This window comes from Parasteatoda tepidariorum, chromosome 1, assembly GCF_043381705.1.
Source record: "Parasteatoda tepidariorum isolate YZ-2023 chromosome 1, CAS_Ptep_4.0, whole genome shotgun sequence".
In the NCBI taxonomy this organism is placed as follows: domain Eukaryota; kingdom Metazoa; phylum Arthropoda; class Arachnida; order Araneae; family Theridiidae; genus Parasteatoda; species Parasteatoda tepidariorum.
The window spans coordinates 73,324,752-73,339,791 of record NC_092204.1 but is presented as its reverse complement, the minus strand read 5'-3'; the positions used below and the strand labels follow the sequence as shown (position 1 = coordinate 73,339,791).

The 15,040-nt window shown below is 28.4% G+C and overlaps 1 protein-coding gene across 1 annotated transcript in view; it reads right to left on the bottom strand.

The window, feature by feature from the left end:
• Nucleotides 1-15,040, bottom strand: part of LOC107447965 (repetitive organellar protein) — a gene marked incomplete in the record, with an annotated part of 42,570 nt that overhangs the window by 21,705 nt on the left and 5,825 nt on the right. Inside the window, 4 exon segments of the mRNA XM_043049138.2 lie at nt 6,015-6,096; nt 7,396-8,126; nt 8,561-8,618; nt 10,843-12,523. Of these exon segments, the coding sequence (XP_042905072.1) occupies nt 6,015-6,096; nt 7,396-8,126; nt 8,561-8,618; nt 10,843-12,523 (2,552 nt within the window).

Here is a 15,040-nt window from a genome sequence, read left to right as displayed (position 1 = left end):
GAAAATTAACAGCTATCTATAAAAAATGTCGGAAATTTATTATTCGCACTGATAAGAACGAGAACAAATTTCCAAATATTCTAAATAAATAAATTTTTTAATTTTTCCAAATTCCTTCTCCTTGTTCCTCATTTTTCCTTCCTTTGAATCTTAAATATTTAAGCAGGAAAAACTTAAATTTTTCCACTAAAATATTTTATACTTATTCATTAATTTTTAGATATTTTCTGGTCATTATTGGATATAAAAAGTAGACCCGGATTTATCGTTTTCCTTTATCTATCGTTCGTAATGAATGGTTCCTTTAATTTTTCAATTAAAATTTTTTATACTCGTTGTAAATTCATTAATTTTCATACATTTACTGGTCATTATTGGATGTAAAAAGTTGACCCAGATTTATCGTTTTCCTGTATCTATCGTTCGTAATGAATGGTTCCTTTAATTTTTCAATTAAAATTTTTTATACTTGTTGTAAATTCATTAACTTTTATACATTTACTGGTCATTATTGAATGTATAAAGTCAACCCACACTCATAGTTTTCCCATATCTATTGTTTGTAATAAATGGTCCCTTGAGAATGAGAAATGATTGATCGAGGCTCGACTGTGAGCATATTTGTATAATATATATATATATACTACATACATACAGGTATTGAATGTGTATACATTAGATTTACTTAACACATTTGAAAGTTTGGTATGTGCACAGTAGCTGTATCGAATGCTATGTTGCCAGTCTTATTACTAATTTACATACCTGATACTATGTATAAACAATGTATTGTTATTTTTTTATTCACATCTTAGATTTAATTGAAGAAAACCATTTTTAAGGATGAAAAACAAAAATAATGTGGAATACTCAATAAATTTCAGGTTATTTCCTTTCTTTTGATAAATATTTGTTTGTTCAAAACAGCTTTAACAAGTTATTAAAAGTACAAAATTCTACACCACACGAGGAACATCCAACACATTACAAATTATGGTTTTCATAAATATGTTCAAAATTATATAACATACATTTATATTTAGTATGAAGATATATCTCTGGCATATATACATATTTTTTGAATACATGATTTCTAAACATAGTAATTTATTTGAACATGGCGCATGTAGGAATTACTACTCAACACATAAAGATTAAAATAATTAAAAATAAAACTTGAAAAAATTATTGCAGTTTAAAAGATAGATCATGATCAGTTATTTGTTTTCAATAGAAAGATTGACTGAAGTTTATTTAGGAATCGATATAATTATTGGGTGAGCACTAACTTTGAAATCTTAAAAATATGTACATACTTAAGATGAACATTGTGAAAGCATTTTAATAAGCAATTTGGTGAATAATAATATAACAATGCACAATGTTTACAAAATACTTACATCTCTTCATTATATTGAGAGCATAAGGCTTTTGTCAAGACTTCTCCCAGTTAGTGAACAGACATATTTCCTTTATCACTTTTTTCACTACTTTCATTTCCTTTTACTGTTACTAATTATTCAGCAGTAGCACACATTATCACAGGGCATTTATGAGATAGATTTTCAGAATAAAATTTTTTCTTCATGAGATAGAGCTGTTTGCCCTATGCTCAACCCCCAACCTGGAGGACCAGGGTGCCACTCTTTGTCTGGCACCTCCCCCACTGACCTGTCCGGCATGGGAGACCCTGCCAGTAGCTAAGCTACCGCCGGCATAGCTCAGGGGATCAACAGTGCACACAAGCCCAATCACCACTACAAGGTGGAAGCACCAAGATTGGGAATCATTGAGTTTGAAGTCCTTTACCAGGGGTCTGCCCAAGCCAGATTTACTACCGTTTAGCGGTACCTTTTCAAATTCAACTTTAGGAAAAACGGTAGTTTCACAAAATACTTTTTCCTAAAATTTCATTTTTGTAACCCATAAGAAACGATAAATCCATATTTTTACCCTATTTTTAATATAATTTTTAATTTTCACAAATTATGTCTAAATTTTCACAAAATAGGTACCTCTCAGAAAAACTTAGACAGACCCCTGATTACATTATTTTATTCCTTAAAAATACTAGATTCAAAAGATATATAAAAATAACTAAATATTTCACAAATACATTGTTCAGTGCACTACTGATAAATTTTTAAAACAAAAAATGTAACCAAATATTAAATTTTGCTTTTCTTGCATTAACCCCTTCAGAACTGTGCCATTATAACTCATTTGTGCGCATGCAATTCTCTCTTCATAGCCCACAATATCATACATGAAACCAACCTTTCTGACTCTAGCTTGACGAGATCATACGGGCATGATCTCACTATAGTATTTTCATATTATGTCTTGTATTAAACTCGGATTTCGCATGGCTGGGGAAGCTCACTTTCCTCCATCCTTTGGTCCTGAAGGGGTTAAGAAATAGACAAACCACACAAAAGTCCTAAGACTGAACATTTAAGATTAGAAAAGGAAAATTGCATCCCACTAAAATCACCCGTAAATAATTTGTTAAATTTTTTTTACCAATTAAGCTGAATCATTCCTCACTCTCTAGTTGGCAATCTTAATCTTTTGAGCTACACCACTAATATTAGTTTGAATTAAACCTCAGTAGGGCAGAAAATTTTGATTTTAATTTGAATATGTTTTTAGTAATGACAGAAATAGAATTTGTAATATTAATTTAAAATATCATTTGCCTCAAAATTAATATTTTAGTTTAATATTACTGCCAAAACCTTCCTTAGTTAATTTGGTAACAATTGGATTCTAACCCATGATCAATTTACAATTTAGAATATTTTATGTTCGGAAGGAATAACATATACTAGTCATATCTGGGATTTCAATATAGGAAGCCAGCAACAAAAACAATCACTGAAGTCAGCATTATTTTGTTTGTAACACATTAACTTCAGATATTGCAGCTTTCTTATAAGACAATTCCTTGTCACTATTAGAGTTTTAAGCCACAGATTCCACATATGATAACAAATAATAATAAACAAATTACCATTAAAGTACAGAAAATATAATATTAATAATAATGTAAAATAATATTAACCAGATCCTAAATTAATTAATGTTTAATAAGATAAATGTATCCACTATCTTACATGGGTTTTACCACAGAAAATTTGTTTCTTCGCAAAGCCTTTTTGTGGTTTCATAGCTCAAAATATGGAGCAGAGTAAAATAAAATAGAAAACCTTTTCAAACTTTTAATTTTTTCTCATTGGGCAGGATATTTATTTAAAATTAAGATTGCTAAAAAATAAATGTGTTTTCGAAGAAATGTTGATAAAAAGATGCAGGGGTGAGATTGGCCAAAAGGCAAAAAAGCTGAATTTTCGATCGAGTAATTATCACGTGATTTATAGCAAAAATATCAGTAACATATTCTCATCCAGTTTCGCCGATGTTGTGATGCATAGATATATATATATATAGCAATAATCGCCGATAGAAAAGCTGCCACATTTATAGTACAGTACAGAACTCGTTATCTGGAAATCAGTAAACCTGAAAACCAATAAACCGGAACGAAATTCAATAAATTTTCCCGCCATTTTTGTTTTTAAAAAATGTTTTTTTCCTCATAAAATTTTAGGATTTTTGTTTCTTTTTTGAAAGATGTATACCCTACCATCATTTTGGAAATAATCATTAGTGTATTACTTCGTTTTTTCAAGATTATTTCCAAATATTTTGTTTTAGTTGGGTTTAACAATAAAAAAAAAACGGCTTTTTGTAGGGATTCAGAAAACCGGAAAAATCAGTTATCCGGAATAGCGATGGCACCGATCGTTCCGGATAATCGGTTCCCTACTGTATAACTAATTCAAGAAAAAAACTTACTTTTCACAAGAATCGTGATAAAGGATTTTAAAATTGCATGAATATAAATCACGATATTGAAATGACGTGAATGAAACTCGACATTGGATTTCAAAAATTTGAAAATACAGATCATGATGCGTAACTTTCAGATTGCATAAATACGAATTACGATGCATATTTTCTAAATGACATGAATAAGCCTCATTTTTAAATCACATGTAAAAGGGTAATTTTTAAATCACACGAAAATAGATGTTGGATATTATAACTGCAAAAACGAATCACGACATCAGATAAACTGGCGTGAATATGAATCGTTACATAGAATTTTAAAAAAGCCTGTATACAAATCGCGATATTGGATTTTTAAATCTCGTAAATAAGAATTGCAATGAACGATACTGAAATCGCGAGAATAGGAATCGCAACGCTCAACTTTTAAATCAGGTAAATACCAAAATCGATGTTTGATATTAAAATGCAGCGACGTCCTGATTACGAAAATATGAGCTATCAAGTGGACGGGTAAAAATGAGGAAAATCTTATTTTCTGCTCGTAAAAGCTAATAGCTAAAATAAGTAGATATGCGGAAGGGTTGGCAGCTACGTAGTTAGAATTTTCTATATATCTTTCGATGAATTATATCTATATATCAAATCGAAATTAAATATCATTATTTCATTTCACATCTGAATTTTCAGAAAAGGCGGAATATTTATTAAAAAAAACTGTTAGAGAATCTGAGTTTTTGATAAAAAGGCTGAAATTCGAGTGACAAAAGCGAAAAAGCCTGAAATCCGCTAAAAAGCGGAAAAATCTCATCCCTGAAGATGGGAATATTTTATACTAAGTAGGGATAATTTGATTGAATTAGCAATCTCACGCTTAAACTCCCATCAGGAGAATCTATATCACATATGAATTAACGGGCATCGGTTAGGAAAGGAAAGAGCATGCACGAGATAATGTTTAAGAGCCTTCACTCTAGATGTGAAAAAAATCGCACATGCGAATTTGGAAATGCGAACAAAAACCAGATTGGTGAGTTTCTCACCGGTAATTTTATATAACCAATAAGGTTCTCATCTCTGAATTAGTGTATGCAAAGTTTTTGCATCCAGTGTGAATATTCCCTTCATCTTTTATGGTTGACGGAAGTTGCTATGAAATTTACTATGGCTAAGGGAGGGGAAATAGTTTTGAGATATTATCCGCAGTGCCAGATTACCTGCAATGACGATTTTTCACATTGTTTTGAAAGATAATACGCACATTATAGGCAAGAAATTACGGTGAATATCATAATCAGAGATTACGATGCATTTAGTTGAATAATTGACATTAAGTTGAAAAATTAATCAATCTCTTGTTTTTGTTCTTCATGATTTTGATTTTAAACAAATCATAGAATTTAACTGAATAACAAGAAAATATTTTAGATTTAATATATTTAAATTAATCAAAATATTATTATAACTCTTTCAATGTTTATAATTATTTTGAATGCAAAAAATACATATATATATAACATTTCAAACCAGTCACAAAGCTATAAAATGAAGACTAAATTTGTTTTACTTGTTTCATTTATTGCTTATTCTGAACTAGTATGACTTTTCAATTTGAAATTTCAACATTCTTCTAAGAATTTTTTTCCATGTAATGGTATATACAGCAGCCATAAAAATGATAACATAGAAAAGAGCAATAAGAAACCTTATAAAAAAAATCCAGCTGTTATAAAAGAATTAGCAAAACCAAAATATTTAAAAGTAAATTTAAAATAGTGTAATTTTCTAGAAGATATACAAGAAAAGCACAAGTTTGTCAAATTTAAATTATTTCATGCAACATTTAAAAAGAGTTATGTTTAATAAAAGAAAATGAATCTTATAACTTAATCAGATATAGATGAAATTTAAGGAAGTTTAAGTTATAAAGCTAACTTAAATTTTAAAAAAAATTAACAGCTAAACATAATTGCAAATCAGAATTTAACGTAACAAAAAACGCAGTTCTTAAATCTCTGACATTTTTAAAATTAGTGTATTTGTGCCAAGAAAATTCTAAACATTCACAAATTAAAATTTTAAACATAAGTAAAATCAGGTTAAAATTTATGTCAGGGAGAAAATTTCTAAAAATTTAATTCTAAAACAGCAATTATACTCACAGGAGTCACTAATTACACATTGAGACAAAGCACAAGTCAGAGTTTTTCTTCGATCTATGAGATTATCTTCTTCGATTTGCAACTGAAAATGACACAAATATAAAAATACTTTTAAAACTAATAAACAAACAATAAAATTAAAAATGGATTTTAAAAATTGTTTTAATGAAGGGTTTCAACAGAAATATTCAGATAAATAGATGAAAGTAGAGTTTAATGAAATAAGAGCTGGATGAGATTATACTGTACCAAACATTATACCTAATATAATTCAAACATTGTTGTAAACTAAATTTAGTAAAAGAGTGAGAAACGAAAAAACTTTTGGTGTACCTCAGATTTGAGGAAGTGGTGTTTACCTGAAAGAAGTTAACCTCCCTGCAGTGGTGCAGAATATATCCAAGAGAAAATCAAGTTGCACTGGAGTAGACGTAGATAAGATTAAAAACTTTCTACTAACATGATCTCAATTAAAAGACTTTCTGCAAGAAACTTATTGACGCTTGTAATTAATTTTTACTTTTCAGTCGCTACCTAATTCTGATGAAATTTGTTAGCAAATTACAGATTGTTTTAAAAGTGCAATAAAGCTCTATATTGATAATTATGTATACCAGCATTTATTTCCTTAACTTCAGCAGTTTTTTGAAGAAATCAAACCCAGTTATTAAGTTATCTTATTTTGCATGTCTGAATTCTAAGTCACTCAGAAAAAATTTTCTATGCTAGCATTTGATAAATATTTTTAAAAAAAAAAACACTTTTCAAATTTTTTAAAACTAAAATAATCATGCTTTCTTGTATATTACTCATTTTACAATCTATAATAGTACAAAATAATACTGACTGTAGGAAACTTTGACCGTTTTTTTCTTCTTCTTTATTAGCATACTAAAAAAAAAAAATTCCACGAACTAAGTTCACGCGTTGTCTTACATTATGCATATCTGCCCTGGGGCAACCTATTTTCAAAAATTTTATCACTTTATAANTGTGTGTTAACTTGTTTATTCATTAGTTTATTTATTAGTTAGAATTCTTTAAAATCATGAGTAGGACCTTAAATTAAATTTTATAAATTATTACTATTTCAATAAATTTTCAATTGTGCCATTTTTAACACATATGATAGTTATTTCTGTGTAAAACAAAAAAAGTTTCATCAAAAAATTTTAACAATATATGCACTTTACAAAAGTATTTTGAAAAAATTATTGTAACTGAAAAAAAAAGTGCCACAGTTTTAGGAAAAATTTTAAACCAAAAAACACTAAGCGTTGATATTATATTAGGCTTTGAGAATTTTCTGCATCCCTGCCCAGCAATAGAGAAGATCAAAACAAACACATATTAAATGAAGAATGTGAATAAAACTAATTACTTTTAACTTTCTTGTCATCAGTTCATTCAGAATCTTCTGATGCTCCTCTATCATCTTTTCAACTTCTTTCAAGCAATTCCTTTTTTCTTCTTCTTCTTTTTGCAACTTATTCAGCTCATTACTTATATTTACATAAACTGTAAAAGGTGATAAACCTGGGAAAGCAGTCTCAAAGGTTTCAAACTGTTTATTGCTCTGGCTCACACCGATTGCTTTAGAAATCGATGACGGTTGCTCATTTTCAGGATTAATTACTTGCGTATCACACATATTTGCTGTTGATTGTTTTTGTAATGATGATGCTGGAGGTAGTGAATTGTTTAATTGTGTGTCACTTAAATTTGTCTTTGATTGTATTTGTGGTGGTGTTTCACTGACTACTGTATTGACTTGTTTATCCCTTATGTTTGTAACAGTTTGAAGTTGTGATATACTCGTCAATTTTACTAGTGATGATTGTACATTGGCAGCAGATTTATCTGGTTGATTATTGGAAGGATTAACTGAAGAGGATGGGTGAGTGGTTTTAGTTGTTGGATCGCATACATTCATCAAGAAATCGACATCAACATTTTTTATGGCTTCAATAAGCGGGTCATCAAATTCTTTTTTAATGGTTACATTTTCTAGGGCAAACATTTTCATTAAATCTTCTACGTCTAATATTTTAGCATTTTCAACCATGCCAAGATTAAGCCCTTCATTCTGACTGATTTCTGGTTGGTTTTGACCTAAAAAAATTTTGTTATAATAAGCATTAAAATCAACAGAAATCAAATTGCAGAAACACAAATATATAATACATTTAAAATTAGATAAATAATTGCAGTTAACAAGTATAAAAAAAAATTCAATTACTTATTTATTATATATAAGCATATTAGTACGCAAATGCAAAACTTCCTTACTTATTGTGACCCCAAATAGGGTCATGTTAGAAAAATTTGGAGTAGCGAAAAACACAAATACACAATTCTAGCAATACACAAATAAAGCATAAAAAATTGATAGATCCAGTAACTTGAAAACATAGGGAACAATTGAGTTAATAATTTCTTCATCAAAATCGCCAATTTTGTTTAACATCAATATTGCAAATTTCGTTTAACAGCAATTTGTTTGCAAAAATAACTAATAAGAAAGAGATAAAATTAACAGTGCTAACCTGACAATGGACTATCTTCTGATTTTACCAAGAAACTTAAATCAGCATCATAAATTTCCTGTTTAGAAAAATCAAAAATTATTAAAAACATTCTGCAATTTGTATAAAATAAGTATATTAAAGAATAGAAATGCAATACAGGATTAAAGATAAATTATAGTATTCTAAAGTATTTTACATAAAGCTTAGCTTTATGTAAATGTGGTATTGCAATTAATAAGCCTAATTTATGTTATTGGAATGTGGTATAATCAATAAGCTTAGCTCTATTTTAAGTTAATTATTTTCTCAATGAAACATGCAAGCAATTAGGGATGTACCTAACAAATAGTAATTTGGCTAAAAAATCAGCCGAATATTTGACAGCCAAATAGCAACATTTAAAAAAAATCTTATATAAATATTATTTTTAACATAAAAATAAGTTAAGTCATTATTAGAAAATAATCACACCTTAGCTAAACTATTAGTATAGGGTTAAGGGGAAAAACTAAAATAGTTAATCATAAGAAATATTTAAGATAAATAAAACACTGACCAACAGCTATAAAAAAAGAAGAAAAAAAGCCTAAGTTGTTAAGTTGAATCAGAGAAATAAAAAAAATCATCTTATATCTTAAAACAAAAATGTAATGCTAAAAATAATATTTTCCAGAAAACAGTATATCAATAAAACGTTAAAAGAAATATAGTCTATCAGAAACATTTCCAAAAATGATGTGCTATTATAAAATGCCAACAATAACGAAAGATTATATACAAAAGCAAAATCGAAAAATAAAAACCGATCCTAATTTTTGGAAGAAAATTTAAAAGCTGAACATCAGTTTTCCAATTACCATATTTTCAAAAAAAGTATCTCTTAATTGCCACGTCATAATAAAAACAAGTTATTTAAAAAAAAACAAAGCATGTAACCAGAAACCAAAATAAAAATTCCTAATTTTTAAATGAAAAAAAATAACACAATTAAAAATTGATACAAAAATCTCAATTTGACTTTCATTTTGCTGTATTTTAAGAAAAAGTGACAATAAAATATAATGTTTATTAGAAACGCTTTTTAAAAAATTCTGTGTCATAATAAAAACGTTGATAAAAATAAAAATTAATAAAATAAAGCAAAATGGAAATAAAATTTTCTCAGTTCTAAAAACATAACTTGAATGTTGAAAATCCCAGTTTTCTATGTTATGTTATTTAATTAAAAAGCAACAATTGGAAATATATATATATAGGGGGAGAGAAATAAATTAATTCTTAAGAAATTAAAATAACTGCAGTTTTTTCAATATTTTATGTTGAGTACTTTAAAACATTTTTATTATTGTATAAAAAACTGTTAAAATATCTTAATCAAATTTCATCAATAAAATTAAATTAACAAAACATATACACTATAAATACATTGAATTTACTCTACAAATAGTACATTAATTTTTATATTCAAGTATTGATTTTTCAGTATAAATTCACAAACTAATTCTTTAATAATTAATATAATAGATACATTTTAAAATCTTTATAAAACTAAAATATTCTAGAAACTTTTAACTTTCTGTTATTAATTAAATTAAGTGGGCGAGTGGTTAGCGTGCCTGACTGCGAAGCCAATGGCTACAGGTTCGAATCCCGCTCTGGGCATGGATATTTCTCTCTCTCTGTGTTGTCTTCTGCTGTGTAAATGTATGAATGTGGCCCACCCTATGAACGGGTATTTGTGGCAGCGTGGCGTGGGTAATGTTGCTCGTCTCCGTGACTTTGGTTCACAGGTGCCCACTGAGTAACGATAAATGAGCAACACTTCCGGCAGCTTCTAAGTCGAAAAACAAAAGTTCAGTGTCTGCCGTTATTTTAAAAAAAATTGCTATACAATTATATTGGTAATTTATTTTTAGTTTCTTTTATTTTGTCTAGCGTCCAAGAAAGAATAGGTTTCTTCCCGATGAAATCCCAACCTGCACTAAAAGAACCAATTGAGAGAATTGCCAGTTCCAATTAACAAAATTTAGGATTAGATAACCTTGGATTACATTAGTCCATTTTATCATAAGATTTCACATGGTCCTCCCCACCTTTAAGAAATCTATATTTTGATTTCCTACTGCATTAATGACCATAGAATTATTTTATGTAGTTCTATAAAAAATGTTTTGCCAAAAATACTTCTCATTTAGAATTAATTTCTATGGGCTAATATAAGTTTAAAACATTAAGATTTAAGATTACCAGTGTTCTACTAACTGCACATAAAAGAAGAAGATTTTAAGAAAAAAACTTACATTGTTTACATTATCTTTAACAGTAGGAGACTCTTCCGAATTACCCCTGGTCTCATACGCACATTCTATGGCACACTCAGAACCAGAACATTTATGCTTTTTAGATTTATTGGATAAACTTAATGAACTTCTTCGTTTTCCTTGCATCTGTTCCGCTACTTGTGTTTCATATTCCCTAACAGGTGCTGTTTTTTGGAAACTTATACATGAATCTGTTGAAGCACGAGATTTTCTAGCACTTCGTTTTTTATTGCTGTCTGTATCTTTACCAACAGAAGATCTACGAGAGCTAACATTCGCATCTAAAGAATGACTACTGGATTCTGAAAGGTTCGATTTTTTTCTTCTTTTTGGTTTAGGAGACAAATCTTTGGATATTTTATCAGAACTTATCAAACTTTCAGGAGATACATCCAAACAATAAGATGGGTCTGGGGGGGAGTTGCTACTATTTTGTTCCACTTCAGATTCAGCAGTATTGATTCTATCTGTTAGTTCTACGAGGTTATGAAATAAGTTTTCATTGTTTTCATTATTAATATTACTATCTTCAGAACGATGCTTCAGTTTCAAAAGAGTTTCCTTTTTCTTTGATTTAGAATAATTATTCAATAACTTGCCGATTTCAGCTTTATCGCGAGAATTCAGAGGATTTAACCAGTGGGATATTCGATCAGACATGTTTTCAGGAGGCAACCGTTTGTCTTGCTGTTTATCTGTATCATTAGAACTTTCAATTTCTGCATTATTATTTGTATTAAGAATAGTTATTGTACTGGAATTATTTTGTTCTTCAGTATTTTTCCTTAATTTAGATGATCTAAGTTGCCTTGGACTATCGATTTTTCCGTGAGCTTTTCCAGACCCTGAAGCAACTCTGGGAGAACAATTTCGGTAGGAATAAATTTTTGAAGTGGAATGTCCATTTGGATAAAAATGTTCATCAGTAGTTTCTAAATCTGTTTCTTGTTTATTTTTTGTACTGAAATTAGGATCACTGCCATAATGTATGGCCGAGTCTAATTCTTTATCATATACCTTTTGATTATTAGAATAACTGGCTTTATTTTCATCATAATTATAATGATCATTAACTTCATGCTGTATATTATTAAATTGCATATCGTGTGAACCAGATTCTGATGAATATTTTTGTTTCCAATAGTCTTTACCACTGTCTTGTCTAGATGTAGGAAAACAATTTCTGTACGAATCATGTTCATAAAAGTATCGCTTCTTTTTACCTCTATATTGGTGATAACTTCTATAATCATAATCATAACTATAGTCATAATAATTTTTACTGTTATTCCAAGAGTTACTATTATGATTCCATTTGTTTCCTTGTGTGCTATAGTTTTGACAAAACTCATGTGTGTTATTTAATGGTATGAAACCCTCAGATCTATTTGCAAGTGAGTCGACTGGATTTTTTGAATAAAAGCAAGAGCCTCGTTTTAAACTGAGAGACTTAATAGATTTATCGACAGATGTCATTTTAATTTCAGTTTTACTTGATTCATTTATAAGACTATCAAAAGGTATTTTAGAATTAGATTCAGTGGTTTCTAAATGCACATCGTTAAAAGCTACTTCTTTTACAACTGTTAGATTTCTGTAATTTTTTTTATTGGTAGTTTTGACTTTTCCACTCTTTTCTGATTTTTTCTCTATCTTAAGGCTGTAAAAAATGATTTATGTTAATAAAAATTATTAAACATCAATATACTTATCAACACAAGATACAAATAAGACAAATACATGGGAGGATTATAAATCATGGATAATCTTGCTGGTCTTATTCTTATACATGGATGAGAGTAGTCAGAAAGTAAAAAAGAGGAAATCCAAGAATGGATATATATAACATGTAGAAGCTATGATATCTAAAAATTTGACAAAAAAAGTGTGATTTTTCACCCATGTGATTAGAAATCTCGATGATTAATTTTAAAATTGTATTAATATGAATCACATGCATGATTTTAAAATCGTGTGAATAAGATTTTAAATTGAGAGAATATGAATCCTGATATGTGGCTTTTAAATCTTGTGAATATGGAACTCGACATTGGATTTCAAAAATACGAAATTACAATAAATAATGATGCATAATTTTTAGATCGCATAAATACGAATCACGATGCATAATTTTTAAATCGCATAAATAAAAATCGCAATACGCAACTTTTAAATCAGGCAAATACGAAAATCGATGTTTGGTAATAATATCGTGATTTTAAAAACGTTTTTATTAATTCGTTTGCTTTTGCGCCAGAAAACAGTAAGCAGCGATGTCTGAATTACAAAAGTACGAGCTATCTGGCGGGCAGGGGGGAAAATACGGAAAATCTTATTTTCTGTGCGTAAAAGCGGATAAAATAGCTAAAATAAGCAAAAATGTTTGGTAGCTACGTAGTTTGAATTTTCAGTTTATCTTTGAAATTCGGAAATAATTATTCTATTTTAAAGACTGAATTTTCAGAAAAAGAAAAAAAGAAACTTTTAGAGAATCAGAGTTTTTGATAAAAAGGCTGAAATTCGAGAGACAAAAGCGGAAATCCGCTAAAACGAGGAAAAATCTCATCCTGCTTATAAAATGCTCATATACTTAGTTAAATGCCTTGTAGTGTAATTGTTACCCCACCCCCCTGTTAAAGCTACAAGAAAATAAAAAAATCATCAGTACCTGATTTAAAATATAGCATTTAATTTCAGATTAATAGAAAGAAATATAAGACAAGTCATAGATGGGTAAAATTTCAAATATATTACAATATCATTTCAGGGAAAGAATTTGCTTGAACTTATTTGAACTTATTTTTACAGACTAATAAAGAAGCAGCATTAACAATGCATGTACAACAAATTAAATTCCTTTCATCATCTAAATTCCCTTATAAATTTCAAATATAATGCAGCTAAAAAAGCTCCCTGGCCTCTACACATTTCACAGATCTGTCTACATCTCCCTATTAAACAGTTTTGAAACAAAATAAATTTAACAAATACAATATTTATATTCTTCAAACTAATTAAAAAGTACAAAGGCAGCTACATATAAATTAGAATTGTTTTATTGAATGTTTGTGTTAAATTATTAACAATAAAAAATATTAACGAGAAATTTAATGTAAAAGTACAAAGAGCATGTAACATTCAAAATTTTGTAAAATATACTATTTTGTGAAAAAACACAGTACAAAATACAGCACAAATAGAAAATGAAAAAAAAAAATCAGTATACAGTCCCATTAGACTCAATTGATGGCAATTGGTTGCTGGTCCAGGAGACCACTAATAGTTATTTTATAGTAGTCTGTATCGGATTCAAGAGGTCCTGCACTGATGGGTAAAAATTAATTTTAAGCCCTCTTTATTAGAAGTATAGATCAGTTTCATTTTCCACATCACTATAAACAACTTACATACAATATGTTATGGACAGCCCAAACATGACAATAGTACTGAAAATGCATTTTTCCCCTTTTTACAAATTTCTTAGAATTTCCAGACATCTTCGATTGAAAACAGAATGAGTGCTTTATAATTATTTGTCACCAAAGGAAAATTTAAAATACAGCTCATTTAAGTATTGTGCAAAATAATTGGGTGATACATTTTAATTAAAAACTAAAATTATTATTTGTTTGAAATTTTAAATAAAATCTTAAAAAATTTATTTAAATTAAAATAGCAATTTTTTACATTATCCATCTACTTTACTTAAAATAAGAAAAATAAAAAATATTTATTAATTTATTTGTTTTAGTTTAAAATAAAAAACTAATTTCAATTAAAAAATCTAATTTATATATTGAATAAAACATATTAAATAGTTATAAATCTTTTTTAGAAAAGAAAATTAGAAATAAAATTCAACCGTCCCAGCTGAGATTCGATCCCAGAGCCTCTTCGGTAGAAGGTGGACAGAAAGACTGCTATACCACAAATACATATAAGTTGTGTAGTTTTTATTAGTTTAAAGGTAAATGAACTAAAACTTAAGTAGGGAATATTTTACTTTAGGGGCAAATTAGGCAGTTAATATGTACCCTATCAAAGGTTTTCAAACATGCTCTTAAAATTAAGCTTATTTCTGCTTTAATACAAATTTTCAAGATTCGTACTTCCCTTTTCAGATAATCGTGACTCTGCAGTGTATGTATATATATATATATATATATATATATATATA